This window comes from Neoarius graeffei, chromosome 10 (genome assembly GCF_027579695.1).
Source record: "Neoarius graeffei isolate fNeoGra1 chromosome 10, fNeoGra1.pri, whole genome shotgun sequence".
Taxonomy (NCBI): domain Eukaryota; kingdom Metazoa; phylum Chordata; class Actinopteri; order Siluriformes; family Ariidae; genus Neoarius; species Neoarius graeffei.
In genome coordinates, this window is record NC_083578.1 from 7,288,053 (window position 1) to 7,312,210 (window position 24,158).

Here is a 24,158-nt window from a genome sequence, read left to right on the forward strand (position 1 = left end):
GTTTTTGGGGTTATGTTTTCGAATAGTTTTTATTTCATCCTCGGTTCAGTAACACGCTCCGCCATTTTGTTTTTCTCTACTCACGGTATATGAGCTGATATCCTAGTAGTAGAGTAGCCAATCAGAGAACGCGATTACTCATGCCCAGTGAATGTGGATAGAATAGTCAGTGTTATTCTCTTCACTTGTCAGCAGGTTTAATGTTATGACTGATCAGTGTGTGTGTGTGTGTGTCACACACACACACACACACACACACACACACAGGGTTTTACGGTAATCACCAGGAGCTCAGGGATCTTAAACAAAAAAGCTGCCGCTCGTCTTTTTTAATCGAGATACGGACACAAGAACAGTTTACATTTACACTTGCTTTCTTCCTCATCTACAAAAACGATGTTATGTACATAAAATACGTAAAACCCTGATTATACACATGCTCCAGTTTCTTCCACAACACACTTCTCTGTCCTGTATGACCAAAACTGCATTTTTATCACTTTCTAGTTATCATTACAAATAAAAATGATTCATAATATGTTGGATGACTACTAGTTGCATAACATGTTGGATGACTACTAGTTGCATAACATGTTGGATGACTACTAGCTTATTTAATCCTTTTCATCCAAAATGTACTATTTTTAAACTTTTTGTTTACAGCTACCTGATGTTTACTGATTTTAACAGTCGCCAAGTGGAACACGTTGATCGATTTTTATTACACATCGTTAAAATCCCAAAATATTTATTATGACGGAAAGCACAGACGCAACATCGGGACATCTTTGGAGTCGAAAGCTTATGAACGTGAGTTGTGAGGAAGAGGGCGGGGTTTCCAGAGGCTCAGTGAACATCAGGGATTTCCAAATACAGATGTAACTTCCAGAGTGATGACTCCTTTGCGGTATTTTTGAGTTACAGGTCTGCGGAATTTGATATGAAAATGCAGAGATACCAAGCAAAGCAACATGTGACATGTCTGAGTGTTCGAGTTTTAGATGCTGGTTAGCACCTTTTAACCTTTCCGGTAGGTTTTTCTGACTAACTCGCCAACATGTGATGTCAGGTGATAAGCATCAGGTTCCTAAAGTGTCAACTCCGTGTCAAAAATATTTTGATTTCAGGGAGTTATTGCCACATAGACCAGGGAGCGATGAAAAGTCAGGCAACTAGACTGTGATGCTTAGCTTTAAAATCTTTTTTCTCAGGTTCTGAGTCTCCTTTTTTTTTAAGAAACACTTTTTTTCCACATTTTGTATGAAACAAAGCTTTAGAAATGGTTGTATCTGGGTGTGAGCGTTAGCATTAGCGGTTTTGGATATAACCTCTTCAAAACTGGCTGTAGTGAGAAAATGGCTGGACTGAAATGTAATCCCAGATTACCTTCTAGCACAAGGTGAGTAAATCTTATCGATACGTACTTCCTTTCACGCTCTGTACATAGCATTAACACAGCGAAATAAAACGGGTTTCAGTGCACTGAGATGTTCGCATCAGTTCCTAGCGCAAGCCTTCGTTCTTTGAAAATGACTTATTGTCAGATTCTAGATCTCATTAGCGCGCTTCATGTGGGTCACAGATGCTGATCGATCACGTGGTTTAGCTGGCTGATCTCCTGCAGTGAGATGTTCGCGTTAGTTCCATGAAAAACACTGTCTTTTCTGAATTCCTTGTGGACACGCTTCCTTTTGCACATGACAATGACGAGAGAGCGATAAAACCAAGAAAGCGTCTTTCCTTTCAGATTCCTAAGGACGCTGATCATGCCGAATGATCCATCGGATTGAGATGTTAGCAACTCGTAGCACATTATTGAAAACGTAAAGCGTCTTTCCCACCAATTCTGCGCTGTTGTGCGAACACGCTTCCTGTCACGCCTTGTAAACGTTAGCAGCAGGTGCTAAAGCAAGCTGGCCGTTGGGCGGTGCAGCGCATTGCTCCTCCTCCAGCAGGACGCCAGGCTCAGCATGCGGGATGCTATCGTGGTAGCTGCTGAAGCTGATGTTGTCCTCCTTGAGCTCGATGGTCCAGAACGGTGCGTTGAGCTTGCGGTTACGGTACTCGCGGTACGTGTACACGGCGCCCACGAAGCCCATGAGCAGCACCAGTAGAACGATGATCACAGCCAGGATGATGACGTTGAACTGCGTCCACGAGACCACGGCGAGTGCCGAGGCCGTACTGTTGCTAGCTGCAGGGGCTCCCGGACCGGACTGGATGGGCGGGGCTTTGCTGGGGCCAATGTATGCAGTAGAGGAGGTGAAGAGGTGGGACAAAGGAGGTGCCGAGGTGGAACTGGAGATTTGGGGGCCTGTAGTGATGGATGTTCTTGTAGGAATTGGGAGGAGCCTCCCGGCTGAAAGACGAGAACAATCACTCATTAGAACATTTATTTATTATAAATGTAAATAATTACAACTACAGATGCACAGACAAGACTCCAGCGACACATTTTGATTCTCAAAAGTAAGTGCCCCCTGCCCCGCCCCACCCAAGACTCACTTGAGTCGATGTAATGTTTATATACGTGGAATAACGCACTTTGGACCTTGCTGTTATGTTAAAAAATAGCCCACGGCAGGATGTTGCGATAAACCACCACCTGAAAGTGGATCCGTTTTGTTTTTTTTTAGCTCAGCCAAAGTGTGTCATTCGACTTTTCAAACAATCATTTGCAAATCATTATAAATGTATGAATGAATAATACATCACTCTTTTTAACTCTCATAGTTACGTTTAATGTCACGGAAAATGATCACAAACCTTCTGACTAGAGAATTCAGCAGCACTGTGGTCTAAATACACTCACCGGCCACTTTAATAGGAACTTGTTCTTGATTCTAAGATCCCTGTTCTTGGCTGCAGGAGTGGAACTCAATGTGTTCTTCTTTCTTCTGTTGCTGAGATGCTTTTCTGCTCACCACGGTTGTAAATAGTGATTATATGAGTTACTATATCCTTCCTGGCCAAAAAGCTCGAACCACCTTGAATCTGTCCATTTTCCTCTGACCTCTCTTATCAACAAGGTGTTTGTTTTTTCCACCCACAGAACTGTCACTCACTCACTCACTCGCGCAATGTTTTTTGTTTTTCGCACCATTCTGTTAGTTGTGTGTGAAAACCCCAGGAGGAGATCAGCGGTTTCTGAAATACTCAAACCTCAGACTCATCTGGCTCAAACCAACACCCATACGACAGTGAAAGAAAGTCACACTTCACTGTGAGATCATAATTTTTTCCCATTCTGATGTTTGAACATTGTGAACATTAACTGAAGCTCTTGATTTGTATCTGCATGATTTGACGCATTGTGCTGCTGTCAAGGGATCGGCTGATTAGACAAATCTCTCATCTCATCTCATCTCATTATCTCTAGCCGCTTTATCCTGTTCTACAGGGTCGCAGGCAAGCTGGAGCCTATCCCAGCTGACTATGAGCGAAAGGCGGGGTACACTCTGGACAAGTCGCCAGGTCATCACAGGGCTGACACATAGACACAGACAACCATTCACACTCACATTCACACCTACGGTCAATTTAGAGTCACCAGTTAACCTAACCTGCATGTCTTTGGACTGTGGGGGAAACCGGAGCACCCGGAGGAAACCCACGCGGACACGGGGAGAACATGCAAACTCCGCACAGAAAGGCCCTCGCCGGCCACAGGGCTCGAACCCGGACCTTCTTGCTGTGAGGCGACAGCGCTAACCACTACACCACCGTGCCGCCCTAGACAAATCATCATTTAAATTAATAACAATACTCACAACTATTTATTTTGGGTTTTATTCACAAAGAAAGCCTGCTATACCTCCAAAGTTTTTATTTGATTTGTCTTTTAAGAGCATGTTCACATGTCCATCCATTGAAACTGGTTTTTTGCAGACAGCTCCATAGTTTTCTAAAATGTACAATATTCAATACAAACGGAACTGAATTTCATCTCAGTGTACAATTATATCATCTCAGGATTTGAACACTGACGTGTTTCGGAGTGTTTTAAACACTTCCGGTGTTTCTCTAATAGCATAAAGAGAAAGTCACCAAGTTCTGGTTCTCACTTGAAGTGATGTCCGTTTAACCCACTCCAAATAATTTCAAAGCAGCCCTTGTGATTTGGAGATGCTGTATGGACACTGCTTGTCATTGTGTTCCAAAAAAAGGCTGAGAATATTCCAAGAAAGCGACTGATTCTCCCTACAAATGAGCTCATGATTTGTGACATTTAATCATGATTCTTTCCCCCTCTGGTATCCAGTAAAGAATCCAGTAAATTCTGGGTGACTCAGGAAGTTGTGGGTTTGGTGGTCAAGAAGGCGACACCTCTGACCTGGTTTTCACAAGACTGAACTGACTATCAGCCTGATGATGAACCCTGATGTTGTAATTCAGTTGCAATCTGTTTGTCTGAATACGTTTAAATCGTCAATCAAAAAAAAAGAAAGAAAATGCATGATTTCAAAATAAACCTGCAATTTCTGCCAGCAGATTGTTTCCATTGACTGGAAATCTATAATCAAGCTTGTATGGGGGAGAGAAAAAAAAACAAAAACAAACTTACTGTCCCTAAAACTTTTGCACAGTATACACAGGAGGAAAAAGAATCATGATTAAATGTGTCTGTGGTAGGGTGACCACCTGTCCCGCATAGCGCGTGCGCGTACAGCATTTGAAGCCGAATTTATGCGTCCCGCAAATTCAGAACGTGTCCCACATAATCGATGCTTGCTGAGGGGGCTGTCGCTCTCCCCAGGCCACCCAGGCAGCCAAACGAATATTACTTGACATTTCAGCACACCACCGTCGCCACTATAGACTGTAGAACAAAACCACACACACACACCCCTCACAACTGACTGGTTGTTGTCAACTTTTTGTTGTTGCCATGACACCGCACTCACGTGCACAGACAGTGACGAGGGACGCAGGTGCAACGCATGCATTGCTCATCTCATCTCATTATCTCTAGCTGCTTTATCCTGTTCTACAGGGTCGCAGGCAAGCTGGAGCCTATCCCAACTGACTACGGGCGAAAGGCGGGGTACACCCTGGACAAGTCGCCAGGTCATCACAGGGCTGACACATAGACACAGACAACCATTCACACTCACATTCACACCTACGCTCAATTTAGAGTCACCAGTTAACCTAACCTGCATGTCTTTGGACTGTGGGGGAAACCGGAGCACCCGGAGGAAACCCACGTGGACACGGGGAGAACATGCAAACTCCGCACAGAAAGGCCCTCGCCGGCCCCGGGGCTCGAACCCAGGACCTTCTTGCTGTGAGGCGACAGCGCTAACCACTACACCACCGTGCCGCCCTTTAAATATATATATATATATATATATATATATATATATATATAAAAAATGCAACACCGTGTGCGTGCGTGCATGCGCACGCCTGTGTGTGAAAGCTATGCACTGCAGTGCGCAAAAGTGCGCTGGTCCAGGAGAGCGAGTATGCATTGCTTTTTTTTTTTTTTTTTTTAAATAGAGACCCCCATAGGGTCAAATTTATAATTCGAACCCTGATTTAAAGTGAATAAATTGTAATGGAAAATAAATAAAATTGAGTAGCTTCAGTAAATCATAAGTGGAAGTGTATCTGTCAAGTCATTGAATGGTCAAAATATTATGAATGTTTATTTGGTGGCCTGTTCATGACCATACATTACCAATAACAGCAGAATAGGGTATTATTGATATACCATGTAAGGTAGTATGTGCTAGAAATGGGTAAACCACTATCTGTGAGTCTTCCAGTGGCCGGCATGGCGCAGTGGGGGCGGCGTCCCACATTGTCCCTCAAAAACATACCCCTTGTCCCCCCTTGGGCTTATGAGCAGGTGGTCACCCTAGTCTGTGGAGATTCTTAGTCATCCAGATCATAGTAAACTGTGGGTGGTAAAAGAGAGCAACTGGACTTCCAACTCCAGTTGCTCTCTTTTACCACCCACAGTTCATGATTAAATGTCAGTTCACTGGATACCGGGGGAAAAAAATCATGATTAAAAGTCATGACTCATGAGCTCATTTTTAGGAAGAATCAGTTGCTTTCTTGGAATATTCTGCACTGTCGCCTCACAGCAAGAAGGTCCGGGTTCGAGCCCAGCCGCCGGCGAGGGCCTTTCTGTGTGGAGTTTGCATATTCTCCCCGTGTCTGCGTGGGTTTCCTCTGGGTGCTCCGATTTCCCCCACAGTCCAAAGACATGCAGTTAGGTTAACATGGGACGGCCTTGGGCTGAGGTGCCCTTGAGCAAGGTACCGAACCCCTGACTGCTCCCCGGGCGCTGTAGTATGGCTGCCCACTGCTCTGGGTGTGTATTTAACACTGCTTCAGATGGGTTAAATATAGAGGATGAATCTCACTGTGCTTGAAGTGTGCATGTGACAAATAAAGGCTTCTTCTTTCTTCACAGCCCTCTCCAAAAGTATTGAAATGGCAAGGCCAGTTGTTTTGTTTTTGCTGTACACTGAAAACTTTTGGGTTTGAGGTCTAAAGATGAATATGGAACAACAGATCTGAAGTTCAGCTTTCGTTTCCTGATTTTTGCATCTAAAATGTGTTTAGAACATTCACGAGAGCCAGCGAACATTAATGGAAGCTCTTGATTTGTATGATTTGATGCATTGTGCTGCTGTCGAGGGATTGGCTGATTAAATAGCTGCATAAAACAGCAGGTGGATGAGTGTATTTAATAAAGTGGCCAGGGAGTGTATAGCAAGAACAAAAGAAGTGGCCTTGTTGTTCCAATACTTTTGGAAGGGTTTACTATGCAAAAGTCTTAGCCCCCCTTTTATTCGTACAAACTTTGTTATAGATTTCTATTTTAGGATTTCAGGAGCGTCTTCTGATGAGAACGGTTGAAGAAAATCGGCATGCAAGTTCACTGCAGTTATCTAAAGAAGTAGAAAGCCAAACTGGGGTGACTATTTCCCGTGACACAATACGGCGTACACTGCAGAGGAATGGCATGCATGGATGCCGTCCACGAAAGAAGCCTCTCCTAAAGCCCAGGCACAAAAAAGCCCGCCTAGAGTTTGCCAGGGCCCATGCTGACAAAGATGAAGACTACTGGGACTCTATACTCTGGAGTGATGAGACCAAGATAAATGTTTTTGGAACTGATGGCTTCAAAACCGTATGGCATTGCAAAGGTGAGGAATACAAAGAAAACCGCATGGTGTCTACAGTGAAACATGGTGGTGGCAGTGTCCTTATGTGGGGCTGCATGAGTGCTGCTGGTGTCGGGGAGCTGCATTTCACTGATGGCATCATGAATTCACAGATGTATTGCTCTATACTGAAAGAGAAGATGCTACCATCACTCCGTGCCCTTGGTCATCGTGCACTTTTCCAACATGACTAAACACACATCTAAGGCCACTGTTGGATTTCTGAAGAAGAACAGGGTGAAAGTGATTCAGTGGCCAAGTACGTCTCCTGATCTGAACCCAATCGAACACCTATGGGGAATTCTGAAGAGACAAATTGAGCATCACTCTCCATCCAGCATCCAGTCACTAAAAGAGGTCGTTGTTGAAGAATGGAAAAAGATCGATGTTGCAAAATGTCGCCAACTTGTTCATTCCATGCCTAGAAGACTTGGTGCTGTCATTAAAAATCATGGAGGCCGTACAAAGTACTAGATGTAGTAGTTTTTGTTGTGGGGTGCACTCATTTTTGCACCACCCTAATTTGAGTAAAACTGAAAAACTTTGTAATCTAAGTGATATTATTAACCTTACTTTCACGTTATAAGTTAAACAGATGTTATATTAAACTTTGTCTTTTCAACATTTTGGAAATTGTGTTCATTGAGATATTGTTTAAAATGTTACTTTTCAAAAAGGGGTACACTCATTTACACTGAGCAATATATATATATATATATATATATATATATATATATATATATATATATATATATATATATATATATATATAAAATTTTTATTTTTTAGGCAAAGGGTTGTCTCACACCAAATATTGACTTTGTTATATTGATTTATTATGGCTTACTGATTACTGTTTATAGTATTTTTTTTTTTTATGTTGAAACATTTCATTATTTTTAAGCTATTTTTGTTCTACAGCATTTCTTTACATTAAATCTCACCGTAAATTTCCAAGTGTGTTCACGTCACAGCTGATTTACATTTGTGAGAGCTGAAAGATGACACAATGAACAAAATGATGACTAACTGATCAGAGAGGACATCCTAAACACGGAACGCACTCAGGCTTTTGCAGCGAGTCGACTCCCATGGACACACGCTAGCTCTTGTTCATTTTATAGTGTGCTATTACTTTTGACCTGATCGCATAGCTAGTATTTATTTATCTGAATTCCTGGATTTGGATCATTTCAAGCCACTGGCATGAACACAAATGAGCCTTAGGGTTTTTTTTTTTTTCAACTAATCTAAGCAGTTCTTTTTTCCTGAAAGTGACGTTTCTTGGAAGCGATACTGTGAAGGATTGATGACTAAATCCTGTGAAATAACTGTGATATTGAAAAAGTGACAATCACAGCAGTTCTTATTGTTTTCACTTTCCTTTATTCTACTTCCTCATGTATATTTTCACAGTGCTTGTTAGAGTTTCTGTATCCGATCCTCTGATTCTGACCTTTGCCTCTGTTGTGAATTGACGTCGTGACCCAAGTAGGACTGCCACTGGCTGCAAACACTGCATGTCTTCTTCCTCTTCTTTTTAAAAAAAATATTTTTCTCTTATTCTCGTGCACTTTGAATATAAACCCAGAGGAGGCCACGTGTGTTTGCATCAGGGTGAGCGTGGACAAACATGAATAATTGCTCTCAGTTCTTGGCCCTCACTGCTTACGCTTTCCCAAACGTCTTTTTTTTTTTAAGTACAACCCCAATTCCAAAAAAGTTGGGACAAAGTACAAATTGTAAATAAAAATGGAATGCAATAATTTACAAATCTCAAAAACTGATATTGTATTCACAATAGAACATAGACAACATATCAAATGTCGAAAATGAGACATTTTGAAATTTCATGCCAAATATTGGCTCATTTGAAATTTCATGACAGCAACACATCTCAAAAAAGTTGGGACAGGGGCAATAAGAGGCTGGAAAAGTTAAAGGTGCAAAAAAGGAACAGCTGGAGGACCAAATTGCAACTCATTAGGTCAACTGGCAATAGGTCATTAACATGACTGGGTATAAAAAGAGCATCTTGGAGTGGCAGCGGCTCTCAGAAGTAAAGATGGGAAGAGGATCACCAATCCCCCTAATTCTGCGCCGACAAATAGTGGAGCAATATCAGAAAGGAGTTCGACAGTGTAAAATTGCAAAGAGTTTGAACATATCATCATCTACAGTGCATAATATCATCAAAAGATTCAGAGAATCTGGAAGAATCTCTGTGCGTAAGGGTCAAGGCCGGAAAACCATACTGGGTGCCCGTGATCTTCGGGCCCTTAGACGGCACTGCATCACATACAGACATGCTTCTGTATTGGAAATCACAAAATGGGCTCAGGAATATTTCCAGAGAACATTATCTGTGAACACAATTCACCGTGCCATCTGCCGTTGCCAGCTAAAACTCTATAGTTCAAAGAAGAAGCCGTATCTAAACACGATCCAGAAGCGCAGACGTCTTCTCTGGGCCAAGGCTCATTTAAAATGGACTGTGGCAAAGTGGAAAACTGTTCTGTGGTCAGACGAATCAAAATTTGAAGTTCTTTATGGAAATCAGGGACGCCGTGTCATTCGGACTAAAGAGGAGAAGGACGACCCGAGTTATCAGTGCTCAGTTCAGAAGCCTGCATCTCTGATGGTATGGGGTTGCATTAGTGCGTGTGGCATGGGCAGCTTACACATCTGGAAAGACACCATCAATGCTGAAAGGTATATCCAGGTTCTAGAGCAACATATGCTCCCATCCAGACGACGTCTCTTTCAGGGAAGACCTTGCATTTTCCAACATGACAATGCCAAACCACATACTGCATCAATTACAGCATCATGGCTGCGTAGAAGAAGGGTCCGGGTACTGAACTGGCCAGCCTGCAGTCCAGATCTTTCACCCATAGAAAACATTTGGCGCATCATAAAACGGAAGATACGACAAAAAAGGCCTAAGACAGTTGAGCAACTAGAATCCTACATTAGACAAGAATGGGTTAACATTCCTATCCCTAAACTTGAGCAACTTGTCTCCTCAGTCCCCAGACGTTTACAGACTGTTGTAAAGAGAAAAGGGGATGTCTCACAGTGGTAAACATGGCCTTGTCCCAACTTTTTTGAGATGTGTTGTTGTCATGAAATTTAAAATCGCCTAATTTTTCTCTTTAAATGATGCATTTTCTCAGTTTAAACATTTGATATGTCATCTATGTTCTATTCTGAATAAAATATGGAATTTTGAAACGTCCACATCATCGCATTCCATTTTTATTTACAATTTGTACTTTGTCCCAACTTTTTTGGAATTGGGGTTGTATGTTTTAAACACAGCTGCATAATGTGCTCTGTTACAGGAAAAGCCTCATTAAGCTTACTTACATGGTCATCATGCCATTTCAGGATGCAGTGACTTCAAATCCAGTCCTTAGCAATGTAATTAAAACCTTTCTGATGTTTAAGATAAGAAGCAGCATTCATTCCTGTAAATGATTTTAAACAATCTAAGAGAACTTCAGGGGCGGCACGGTGGTGTAGTGGTTAGCGCTGTCGCCTCACAGCAAGAAGGTCCGGGTTCGAGCCCCGTGGCCGGCGAGGGCCTTTCTGTGTGGAGTTTGCATGTTCTCCCCGTGTTCGCGTGGGTTTCCTCTGGGTGCTCCGGTTTCCCCCACAGTCCAAAGACATGCAGGTTAGGTTAACTGGTGACTCTAAATTGAGCGTAGGTGTGAATGTGAGTGTGAATGGTTGTCTGTGTCTATGTGTCAGCCCTGTGATGACCTGGCGACTTGTCCAGGGTGTACCCCGCCTTTCGCCCGTAGTCAGCTGGGATAGGCTCCAGCTTGCCTGCGACCCTGTAGAAGGATAAAGCGGCTAGAGATAATGAGACGATGAGATGAGAAGAGAACTTCAAAGAACTTCTCTCTCCATAGGCACCAACAGAAGGTGTCCACTTCCAAAAAATGTTGGGACACTGTGTAAAACATTAATAAAAACAGAATGTGATAATTTGCAAATCATGGAAACCCAATATTTCACTGAATATAGTACAAAGAAAACATATCAAATGTTGAAACTGAGAAATTTTTTTGTTTTTTTGAAAAATATATGCTCATTCCAATTTTGATGTCAGCAACACGTTTCAGAAAAGTTGGGACGGGGTAACAAAAGGCTGAAAAAGTTGTGTAACTGTTGCAAAAAAAAAACTAATTTGGTTACTTGGCAACAGGTCAGCAAAATGATTGGGTATAAAAAGAGCATCCCAGAGGGGCGGAGTCTCTCAGAAGTAAAGATGGGGAGGTTCACCATGAAGGTCTGTGAAAGACTGCGTGGGCAAACAGGGCAACAATTTAAGAGTAACGAAACAGTCTCAGTGTAAAACTGCACAGAATTTGAGGATCACATCATTTATGGTCCATAATATCATTAAAAGATTCAGAGAATCTGGAGAAAACTCTGTATGCGAGAGACAAGGCTGAAAACTGACATTGGATGTCTGTGATCTTCAGGCCCTCAGGAGACACTGCATTAAAAGCAGATACGCGTCTGTAGTGGAAATCACTGTATGGGCTCAGGAACACTTCAGAAAACCATCGTCTGTGAAAACACTTAATTACTGCATCCACAAATCCAAGTTAAACCCAGATATAAACAATATCCAGAAACCCCGCCCCCTTCTCTGTGTCCAAGCTCTTTTACGATGGACTGAGGCGAAGTAGAAAACTGTCCCGAGGTCTGATGAATCAAAAGTGGAAATTATTTTTCGAAATCATGGACACCACGTCCTCCAGGCTGAAGAGGAGAGGGACCATCCGGCTTGTTATCAGTGCACAGCTCAAAAGCCAGCATCTGTGATGGTATGAGGGTGCATTAGTGCACATGACATGGGTAGCTTGTACATCTGGGAAGGCATCATTAATGCTGAATGATATTTCCATGTTTCAGAGCAATATGCTGCCATCCAGACAAAATCTTTTTCAGCAAGACAATGCCAAACTGCTTTCTGCACATATTAAAACTCCATGGCTCTGTACTAAAAGAGTCAGGGTGCTAAACTGGCCTGCTGCAGTCCAGACCTGTCTCCCATTTTAAAACATTATGACGCGCAAAATACGGCAAAGATGTGAGACCCCGAATTGTTGAGCTACTGAAATTGTATATCAGGCAAGAATGGGACAACATCCCTCTTCCAAAACTACAACTACTGCAACTGGTCTCCTCAGTTCCTAAACATTTACAGAGTGTTGTTAAAAGCAGAGGTGATGCAACACAGTGGTAAACACGCCCCTGTCCCAACTTTTTTTAAACGTGTTGCTGACATCAAATTCAAAATGAGCAGATATTTTTTTTTAAAATAAATAAATAAAATTTCTCTGGGCGGCATGGTGGTGTAGTGGTTAGCGCTGTCGCCTCACAGCAAGAAGGTCCGGGTTCGAGCCCCGTGGCCGGCGAGGGCCTTTCTGTGTGGAGTTTGCATGTTCTCCCCGTGTCTGCGTGGGTTTCCTCCGGGTGCTCCGGTTTCCCCCACAGTCCAAAGACATGCAGGTTAGGTTAACTGGTGACTCTAAATTGAGCGTAGGTGTGAATGTGAGTGTGAATGGTTGTCTGTGTCTATGTGTCAGCCCTGTGATGACCTGGCGACTTGTCCAGGGTGTACCCCGCCTTTCGCCCGTAGTCAGCTGGGATAGGCTCCAGCTTGCCTGCGACCCTGTAGAGCAGGATAAAGCGGTTAGAGATAATGAGATGAGATGAAATTTCTCTATTTCAAGTCAACATCTGATATGTTTTCTTTGTACTATTTTCAATGAAATATCGGGTTTCCATGATTTGCAAATAATCACATTCTGTTTTTATTTACAGTTTGCACAGCATCCCGAAGGTTTTTGGTACTGGGGTTGTACTAGTTTCTTGTCATTCCCTCGTTTAGTGTTATTTCCTAATTTGCTGTCATCTGCTGGTGTTTTTATTCAGCTATAAATGAACTAAGAATGATTCTTTTTTTATGAATGCTGTAAATACATTTGTATCCCGTTAGATAATTACGATGTTGAATGAGTCACAACGTTCCTTATTGTTTTCACTTTCCTTTTCTGACATCACTTGCTGTCATCTGTGAGTAAATTCTCACACACACACACACACACACACCTCTCAGTGTACAGTTGTGTACGAGCGCGTCCCCCGTGTATCCGGACGCACAGAGCTCACAGTGTGTTCCAGCGGTGTGGTTGATGCACAGGAAGCAGCGTCCGCTCTCTGGGTGGCAGGTCCGAGGCGCGGAGTGTGGATCTGCATTCCCATTACACTCACAGCGCACACACTCACTTCCTGATTTATAAAATCCATCTGCACATACTTCACAGGTGGGTGGTGTGAAGCCAGCCTTACACTCATCACACACAGCGTGGGCGCTGGAATCTGTTCATAAAATCATGGACACACACACACACACAAATAAATAACAGACACAAACTTTCATTTCATTTGGCAGGCCTGAACAGGAAATCTACTGAAGTGTGTGTGTGACTGGTTACAGCTGAATACAAAGGACATATTTACGAACATTTATAATCAGTTACTCATTGGAATGATATCAACAGTAAAACAACCAAAATGAGATTTTTCATTTCTCTAAATTGTTTTTCTTTTTCTCTCTCTCTTTGTGCACGTCTTTTTATTTCTTCCCTTTCTGCATCACAGTTCTTACTAACTGACTAGATCATGCTGAGAACTGTAGTTACGACATTTGATCCTGATACTGAATTCTGGATTCTGATTGGTCAGCTGTAAGGTGTTGGTTAATTTCCTGTAACAGCAGCTCTGACAGTAGCGCAGCTCCAAATCACAGGTTTATATTAATATTAATATTAAAATGAATGCGCTCATTCTTACATCATACATTATTGTTTCTATAGTAATGTTTATGGAAGGAGTCTCCAGTGTCAGTACTTCATAACAGTCAGAGGTCACCCTGAGCTTTTCTTTTTTTTTTTGTCTTATTAACTTCTAGAGGCAAAAACACACAGCCTAATTTGAGGAACGACTGTTTATCGCTGCTATAACGTAAGTCAGAACAGGAACTAACCTGTTTTCCACATCATATTATACGCAACATTTGAAATGTTGGATAAAAACAATAACATGTTATTCTTTAATTTTAATAAATAAAAAATTCTTGTGTGTTATGAGAGAACGAGAGGAATAAACAGTTCAGGACACGCTGTTATAGGAAACTAATCAGCTTCAGGGTGGCAACAGTTAGTCAGCTTGTAGCTCAGTCTGTGACTAAATCTCACCTTTTGTTCATGCACACTGTGGGTTAATCATACGACGCTCACCGGTCAATTCATTAGGAACACCCGAACATCCACCTGCCGTCTTGCGCAGTTCGCTAATCAGATACAAATCAAGAGCTTCAGCTAGTTAATGTTCACAATGTTCAAACATCAGGATGGGAAAAACTGTGATCTCATAGTGAAGTGTGACTTTCCTTCACTGTGGTACGGGTGTTGGTTTGAGCCAGATGAGTCTGAGGTTTGAGTATTTCAGAAACTGCTGATCTCCTACTGGGGTTTTCACACACAACAGTCTCTAGAGTTTACACAGACAGAATGGTGCGAAAAGCAAAAAACATCGAGTGAGTGAGAGAGCGACAGATCTGTTGGTGGAAAAAACAAACGCCTTGTTGATAAGAGAGGTCAGAGGAAAATGGACAGATTCAAAGTGGTTCGAGCTTTTTGGCCAGGAAGGATATAGTAACTCATATAATCACTCTTTACAACCGTGGTGAGCAGAAAAGCATCTCAGCAACAGAAAAGCAACAGCAGAAAGAAGAACACATTGGGTTCCACCCTTACAAAAAAGAAGTTTATTCAAGCGTGCTTCTAGTATATTTCTTTTAAACTAAAAATGTACTTTTTATTTACTTATCAGAGATATACTTAATAAAGTTATGCATAAGTATACTTGGCTTATATTGAAAAGTATATAGAAGATATACTTAACAAAAGTGTAATAAAGTATTAAAATATTTGTGCTTTATGTTTAAGCGGACTTGCCCTGTAGTTGTGCTTATCCTTTTGATAGTGGCCTATAAAATGCTTCTTTTTCACACGTATTGGCTTCTTTGTGATATACGGCAGCGTGTTTTAAATCCCATCTTTGAAACCGACATGTACTATAAGTTTGTGGGAAGCTCTGGGGTGGAATAGCTTAAGAGTAAACAGTGTTGGAACTTAAACTTATCTTTTATGCACATTGTGTTATTAACCCACAAAGAGACAGATAAACATTTCTCTTATTTTATTTGCCAACAGATTTGAGAACAAAGTTGAGAACATTGTGACAGACTTGAATCATACTGGCTGTCATTATACGCCATCACCAAAATACATCTGAAGTTTTACAATTTCATCAAAAAACAAGTCAAATTTCATCAAAGGTTTTTTTTTTATTATTTCTCCTGAGTGGGATAATTCTCATCTCATCTCATTTTCTTCCGCTTATCCGGGGTCGGGTCGCAGAGGCAGCAGTCTGAGCATGGAAGCCCAAACTTCCCTCTCCCCAGACACCTCAGCCAGCTCCTCAGGAAGAACACCGAGGCGTTCCCAGGCCAGCCGAGAGACATAGTCCCTCCAGCGTGTCCTGGGTCTTCCCCGGGGCCTCCTCCCGGAGGGACATGCCTGGAACACCTCCCCAGGGAGGCGTCCAGGAGGCATCCGAAAGAGATGCCCGAGCCACCTCAGCTGATTCCTCTCGATGTGGCGGAGCAGTGGCTCTACTCCGAGCTCCTCCCGAGTGACTGTGCTTCTCACCCTATCTCTAAGGGAGCGCCCAGCCACCCTGCGAAGGAAACTCATTTCGGCCGCTTGTATCCGCGATCTTGTTCTTTCGGTCATTACCCAAAGCTCATGACCATAGGTAAGAGTCAGAACGTAGATCGACCGGTAAATCGAGAGCTTCGCCTTTTGGCTCAGCTCCTCCTTCACCACGACGGACCGGTAAAGCAACCGCATCACTGCGGAGGCTGCACCAATCCACCTGTCGATCTCACATTCCATCCTTCCCTCACTCGTGAACAAGATCCCGAGATACTTTTTTTTTTTTTATAATTAAAAGTCTTTATTGTTTTTCCCCATTGACAACATAACAACCAACATTAAAGCAATCTGGGCCAACAAAAAAAAAAAAAGACACTACAAAAGTACATACATACAATACTTTTAAAGAAAATAAGATTTTAAAAAAATAATAAAGGAAAAGAGGATGTTGGGTGGCATTTTATATCATCGGAAACTATTTAGTCTATGAGCCATTAGACTGTTGAGACTGTATAAAGTGTAGAAAATGAGACCAAACCTTATGAAATTTACCCCTACCATCATTCAGTCTGGCAATGAGCTCCTCAAAGGAGGCTGTATCTGTCATTAACTTCAACCAGTCTGTAAAACTAGGCCTCACTTGGCTTTTCCAGTGTCTCAGAATTATTCTCACTGCAGTAATAAATCCAGCAATTGCCAGAGCAGACTCTGCTTTTGACACCCTTGGTGGTAAGAGGGACCTGTCTCCAAGCAAGCGTAACTGGGGAGATTCTAGCAGTGGTGTATCTAACCATTTTCCAATAATATTGAGAATTTGTTTCCAAAAAGGAAAGACAAAGGGGCATTCCCACAAAAGATGGAGACATGAACCAGTGTCATTCATACATTTCCAACACTGATTGTCGTTCATCAATCCCATTTTATGGAGCTTAACAGGTGTATAATAATATCTATGGATAACCTTATAGTGTGTAAATTTACTAACTGCATCCCTCACAAGCCAACCTGCATTGGAGATCATTTCTTCCCATAATTTCTCATCTATGTTTGAATTAAGATCCCTCTCCCAGATTAGCCTGAAGTTTTGGCAGCTACCATACAACCCCAATTCCAAAAAAGTTGGGACAAAGTACAAATTGTAAATAAAAACGGAATGCAATAATTTACAAATCTCAAAAACTGATATCGTATTCACAATAGAACATAGACAACATATCACATGTCGAAAATGAGACATTTTGAAATTTCATGCCAAATATTGGCTCATTTGAAATTTCATGACAGCAACACATCTCAAAAAAGTTGGGACAGGGGCAATAAGAGGCTGGAAAAGTTAAAGGTACAAAAAAAGGAACAGCTGGAGGACCAAATTGCAACTCATTAGGTCAATTGGCAATAGGTCATTAACATGACTGGGTATAAAAAGAGCATCTTGGAGTGGCAGCGACTCTCAGAAGTAAAGATGGGAAGAGGATCACCAATCCCCCTAATTCTGCGCCGACAAATAGTGGAGCAATATCAGAAAGGAGTTCGATGGTGTAAAATTGCAAAGAGTTTGAACATATCATCATCTACAGTGCATAATATTATCAAAAGATTCAGAGAATTTGGAAGAATCTCTGTGCGTAAGGGTCAAGGCCGGAAAACCATACTGGGTGCCCGTGATCTTCGGGCCCTTAGACGGCACTGCATCACATACAGGCATGCTTCTGTATTGGAAATCACAAAATGGGCTCAGGAATATTTCCAGAGAACATTATCTGTGAACACAATTCACCGTGCCATCCGCCATTGCCAGCTAAAACTCTATAGTTCAAAGAAGAAGCCGTATCTAAACATGATCCAGAAGCGCAGACGTCTTCTCTGGGCCAAGGCTCATTTAAAATGGACTGTGGCAAAGTGGAAAACTGTTCTGTGGTCAGACGAATCAAAATTTGAAGTTCTTGATGGAAATCAGGGACGCCGTGTCATTCGGACTAAAGAGGAGAAGGACGACCCGAGTTATCAGCGCTCGGTTCAGAAGCCTGCATCTCTGATGGTATGGGGTTGCATTAGTGCGTGTGGCATGGGCGGCTTACACATCTGGAAAGATACCATCAATGCTGAAAGGTATATCCAGGTTCTAGAGCAACATATGCTCCCATCCAGACGACGTCTCTTTCAGGGAAGACCTTGCATTTTCCAACATGACAATGCCAAACCACATACTGCATCAATTACAGCATCATGGCTGCGTAGAAGAAGGGTCCGGGTACTGAACTGGCCAGCCTGCAGTCCAGATCTTTCACCCATAGAAAACATTTGGCGCATCATAAAATGGAAGATACGACAAAAAAGACCTAAGACAGTTGAGCAACTAGAATCCTACATTAGACAAGAATGTGTTAACATTCCTCTCCCTAAACTTGAGCAACTTATCTCCTCAGTCCCCAGACGTTTACAGACTGTTGTAAAGAGAAAAGGGGATGTCTCACAGTGGTAAACATGGCCTTGTCCCAACTTTTTTGAGATGTGTTGTTGTCATGAAATTTAAAATCACCTAATTGTTCTTTTTAAATGATACATTTTCTCAGTTTAAACCTTTGATATGTCATCTGTGTTCTATTCTGAATAAAATATGGAATTTTGAACTCCCACATCATTGCATTCCGTTTCTATTTACAATTTGTACTTTGTCCCAACTTTTTTGGAATCGGGGTTGTACATGCTGTCTGCCATGATTTTATAAAAGGCAGATGCAGTTTGCACAAGCCCAGGCATCATAAAATAGCAGATCAGTTTGTTTGTATTTGTATTATCAGGTGGGATCTTCAAGCTTGTTATGCAGCTCCTCAGTTGTAAATACTTCCAAAAGTCTGCTTTATCCGCTAAATAAAATTTTTGTTTTAACTCTTCAAATGACTGAAACAAACCATCCGCATACAGGTCACTGATTCTATTCATGTTTTTGTTTAGCCAGGTGGTCCATACAAAAGATTCCCTCCCAACCCTAATAAAGGGGTTATTCCAAATGGAGGAGTACATTTGCTTATACTGGGATATATGCAATAACTTGTGTACTTTTGCCCAGACCTCTCTGGAGCACTGCAGAATTGGGTCCGACTGATTCTTTTTCTGAAGGGTTTGTGACAGAGCTTCAATTGGCCCAAATGGAAATATCAATTCCCTCCCTATATCTATCCATCCCAGACTTGAACTTCCATCACACCAGTGTTTAGAGAGTTTGAACACTCATTCATCTCATTATCTGTAGCCGCTTTATCCTGTTCTACAGGGTCGCAGGCAAGCTGGAGCCTATCCCAGCTGACTATGGGCGAAAGGCGGGGTACACCCTGGACAAGTCGCCAGGTCATCACAGGGCTGACACATAGACACAGACAACCATTCACACTCACATTCACACCTACGCTCAATTTAGAGTCACCAGTTAACCTAACCTGCATGTCTTTGGACTGTGGGGGAAACCGGAGCACCCGGAGGAAACCCACGCGGACACGGGGAGAACATGCAAACTCCACACAGAAAGGCCCTCGCCAGCCACGGGGCTCGAACCCGGACCTTCTTGCTGTGAGGCGACAGCGCTAACCACTACACCACCGTGCCGCCGAGTTTGAACACTTCAAAAGATATTTTGTATAACTCCACATTAGGTAAACCCAGTCCCCCTTTGCTTCTAATAGTAAATAACTTATCAAGTTTTAAACGGGGGCGGCACGGTGGTGTAGTGGTTAGCGCTGTCGCCTCACAGCAAGAAGGTCCGGGTTCGAGCCCCGTGGCCGGCGAGGGCCTTTCTGTGCGGAGTTTGCATGTTCTCCCCGTGTCCGCGTGGGTTTCCTCCGGGTGCTCCGGTTTCCCCCACAGTCCAAAGACATGCAGGTTAGGTTAACTGGTGACTCTAAATTGACCGTAGGTGTGAATGTGAATGGTTGTCTGTGTCTATGTGTCAGCCCTGTGATGACCTGGCGACTTGTCCAGGGTGTACCCCGCCTTTCACCCGTAGTCAGCTGGGATAGGCTCCAGCTTGCCTGCGACCCTGTAGAAGGATAAAGCGGCTAGAGATAATGAGATGAGATGAGATATCTTTAACGTCTGGGTGGGGTGAGATAAATCCCAAGATACTGCATCCCAGACTCTATCCACTTAAACTGGAGTGTACTGTTTAATATTGGGCGACAGGCCCTTGACACTGGCATTACCTCAGACTTATTTAAATTAATCTTGTAACCTGATATTTCAGAAAAAGCTTCCATAATTCTGAAGAACCTAGGAGCTGAAGCAGCAGGATCCACAGATAACCAAAGAATATCATCGGCGTAGAGAAACAGTTTATGCTCCCTTCCTCCCGCTCTTACACCCTGTATGCTTGTGTCTGATCTGATAGCTATAGCAAGTGGCTCTAGAAATAAAATAAATAACAGTGGAGAAAGGGGATCTCCCTGTTTCGCACCTCTAGATACATTGAAAAAGGATGAGACTACACCATTGTTCAGAACTGATGCCTTTGGTTCCGCATATATCAACTGTATCCATTGAATGAATCCTGACCCGAATCCAAAGCTCTTCAGTACATGAATCAGGAATTCCCACTCCACTCTATCAAATGCCTTCTCTGCATCTAAAGAGAAGGCGGCAATAGATTTATCGGCCTCCCTGCTTTGCCACATCAAATGGAGCAGACGTCTTAAATTGTCAGAGGAAGACCTGCCTTGGGGTGGCACGGTGGTGTAGTGGTTAGCGCTGTCGCCTCACAGCAAGAAGGTCCTGGGTTCGAGCCCCGGGGCCGGCGAGGGCCTTTCTGTGCGGAGTTTGCATGTTCTCCCCGTGTCCGTGTGGGTTTCCTCCGGGTGCTACGGTTTCCCCCACAGTCCAAAGACATGCAGGTTAGGTTAACTGGTGACTCTAAATTGAGCGTAGGTGTGAGTGTGAATGGTTGTCTGTGTCTATGTGTCAGCCCTGTGATGACCTGGCGACTTGTCCAGGGTGTACCCCGCCTTTCGCCCGTAGTCAGCTGGGATAGGCTCCAGCTTGCCTGCGACCCTGTAGAAGGATAAAGCGGCTAGAGATAATGAGATGAGATGAAGACCTGCCTTTTACAAATCCCACCTGATCTGGATCTATAATAAATGGAACAATATTCTCAAGGCGCATGGCCAAAACTTTAGTGAGAATTTTATAGTCTACATTAAGCAGGCTAATGGGGCGGTAACTGGCTGGATCTGTAGAATCCTTACCCTTCTTAAGAATCACATAAATTACTGATTCATTAAGAGTGCTAGGCAAATGACCGACTGACATACATGTCAACCTATACGGAATGTCCGTATTTTATACGGATTTGATTCAATAAACATAGTATACGGGCGTATAAATAAAGTTATACGGATTCTTTAAAAAAACCTCAATATTTATTTAGAGCTATAATCAATTCCCACGATGATAAAAGAGCGCATAACATTTACAAACGTACTGTACACCACAGACAGCCAGTAAAGAGTCTTATGAAATCGCGCGTTATCTTGTGGTAGCGAGACTTCGTTCCACTTTTGATCATGCGCACACCGCACTGCGAGAATCCCGCCAACCGGGAAGTCATAGACATATAAACATAGACGCCGCCTTCTGCGTAGAATCATACGTCATCCTCGCCGCCATATTGGATGTGGCAAAGTGGAGATTCTTCAACCGTCTCTGGTATAGCGTCTAGACAGTAGCCGAGAATAAAGATGCCTCATTCATGTGCTGCGTTTAACTGTACCAACAGGTTTACCGTCCAAACGAGATCACATGGGATTACCTTTCACAGGTGAGACTGGAAAAATACTTTTCATTGTATTTGGTCATTATAACGTAATTTTACGAACAGATTTTCCTGACTTTGTGGCTAATATGAAGTCTCGCGCATAATAGCCGCTCGGTGAAACCTGTCTCCAAACAACGAAGTATTTCCTTCGTAACTACGCTGATAACACTTTGTGTTTTTGTCAAACATTGGAGCTTTGTATTCATTCTGAAGGTTTATTGTTATTAATATTGAATAAAAAGTAACTGGGATATATCATTGTTAATTATCATTCAAATTTTAGGTAAATTATTTTAATTTGCATCTTATACGGATTTTATAAGGGAAATACGGACTTTGGAGGTTGGTTACACAGGTTTGATTGACCAAAGGTTGACATGTATGGACTGATAAGGATTCAGAATATACCTGTGCTAATACAGGAGCCAAAATATCAATATACAGCTTGTAATATTCAACAGGGAAGCCGTCTAACCCTGGAGTTTTGCCTGACTGCATTGATTGAATGGCGTTTCTCACCTCACCTTCACTAACAGGAGTTTCCAAATTCTGCACTTGCTCTGGTGACAGACTTGGGAGTTTGGTACTGGAAAACCACCTTTTCAATTTTTCAAAGCTAATGACAGTATCTGATGTGTACGTAAAGGGTTTTATAAAAGTCCATAAATACTTGGTTAATTTCTTTGGCTGAAGTGACCATTTTTCCATTACTAGCTTTAACACATGGTATCACAGATTCAGTCTCCTGCTTTTTTAATTGCCTTGCTAGTAGTTTGCCTGCTTTCTCTCCACTCTCGTAAAAGCTCGATTTAAGTCTAAACATGGCATACTCAGCCTTCTTACTGTAAATGTAGTTAAGGCTGTACTTCAGTTCACACACCTGTTTCAATAAGTCTTCACTGTAGTTCTCTGACAGTTCTCTCTCTTTATGCTTTATCTTATCCTCCAGCCCTTTTATTGTCTCCCTATCACATTTCTTCATTCTGGATGCATGAGCAATAATTTTGCCTCTGATAAAGGCCTTAGAAGCCTCCCACACTGTGCCTATTTTGGGGGTAGAACCAATATTAATCTGAAAGAAGCCTTTAAAGGAACAGTCCACCGTACTTCCATAATGAAATATGCTCTTATCTGAATTGAGACGAGCTGCTCCGTACCTCTCCGAGCTTTGCGCGACCTCCCAGTCAGTCAGATGCAGTCAGACGCGCTGTCACTCCTGTTAGCAATGTAGCTAGGCTCAGCATGGCCAATGGTATTTTTTGGGGCTGTAGTTGTTGATACGGAGCTCAGATATCAATGCGCTGCCGAAGCGTGCAGAAGGTGTTAGTACGCCTGTCATTATAGTGCACACTTTCCATAGCATAGAAAATCGCTACGTTTCAATTTGTGTAACTGAACTTGTTTCATATCACTGGTCATATAAACCTATGTAAACAGGAAAAACGCGGAAGAGTTTGGTCGCATCTAACTACAGCCCCAAAAAATACCATTGGCCATACTGAGCCTAGCTACATTGCTAACAGGAGTGACAGCGCGTCTGACTGCGTCTGACTGACTGGGAAGTCGCGCAAAGCTCGGATAGGTACGGAGCAGCTCGTCTCAATTCAGATAAGAGCATATTTCATTATGGAAGTACGGTGGACTGTTCCTTTAAGATCTTCTGAGAGTGTCTGTTTAAACACAGTGTCTTGTAGAAGGGATGTATTAAGTCTCCACCTATTGCTTTTGATGTTCTCAAAGGAAATAGAAATGTAGAGCTCAACAGTAGCATGGTCCGTTAAAGGATATGGGACATGGATTTTTTTCTGGGCATAATTATGTATAAAGGACATAAGAAATGCCATCTAAATCACTGCAGGGCGTCAAAAATGTGAAAATCATCACATTATTCAAGTTTTTTTATACATCAGCGTAAAACAAGGATTCGTTAATGAGCTAGGTGGTCATGTGACCCGTGACGTCACAAAAACATTCCAAGGAGCCAGCGCTTGGGAATCTAATGTAAACAGGTTACCGAAATGGACACCATCGACAGTGATATTCCCGATGTTTCACAGAGATGTGAAGTTAGACCCTATCAATTCGAACCGATAGCTGGAAATTCACATGAACATGGATCTTGTCTTTACTCTGACGGGTCAGATGATTCTGAGAGTGAGAGTTCATTCAGTCCCCATGAAACTGAAAGCGGTCGGCTCCATAACACTTCCTGGTAAGTTAAAAACAATTCTGCTCAAAGGCTAATGATCTGTTGAAAGAAGTATTATTTTTGTATCATACATTGAAAGTTCATCATAGATCTAGCTAAAGTCCGTTGCAAGCTAGTTTTTTTTTTTTTTTTGCTGATATTTTTCGAGATTGATTGAGATA

At 42.5% G+C, this 24,158-nt stretch overlaps 1 protein-coding gene across 1 annotated transcript in view; it reads right to left on the reverse strand.

Moving 5' to 3' along the window:
- Positions 1 to 274: 274 nt before the first annotated feature.
- The window catches only part of si:ch211-158d24.2 (multiple epidermal growth factor-like domains protein 9), a 124,186-nt gene continuing 100,302 nt past the window's right edge, over positions 275 to 24,158 (reverse strand). The window contains exons 5-6 of the mRNA XM_060931179.1: positions 13,317 to 13,586; positions 275 to 2,359 (exon numbers count right to left, since the gene is read on the reverse strand). Coding sequence (XP_060787162.1) covers positions 1,875 to 2,359; positions 13,317 to 13,586 — 755 coding nt within the window. The 3' untranslated portion in view covers positions 275 to 1,874. The remainder of the gene's footprint in view (positions 2,360 to 13,316; positions 13,587 to 24,158) is intronic.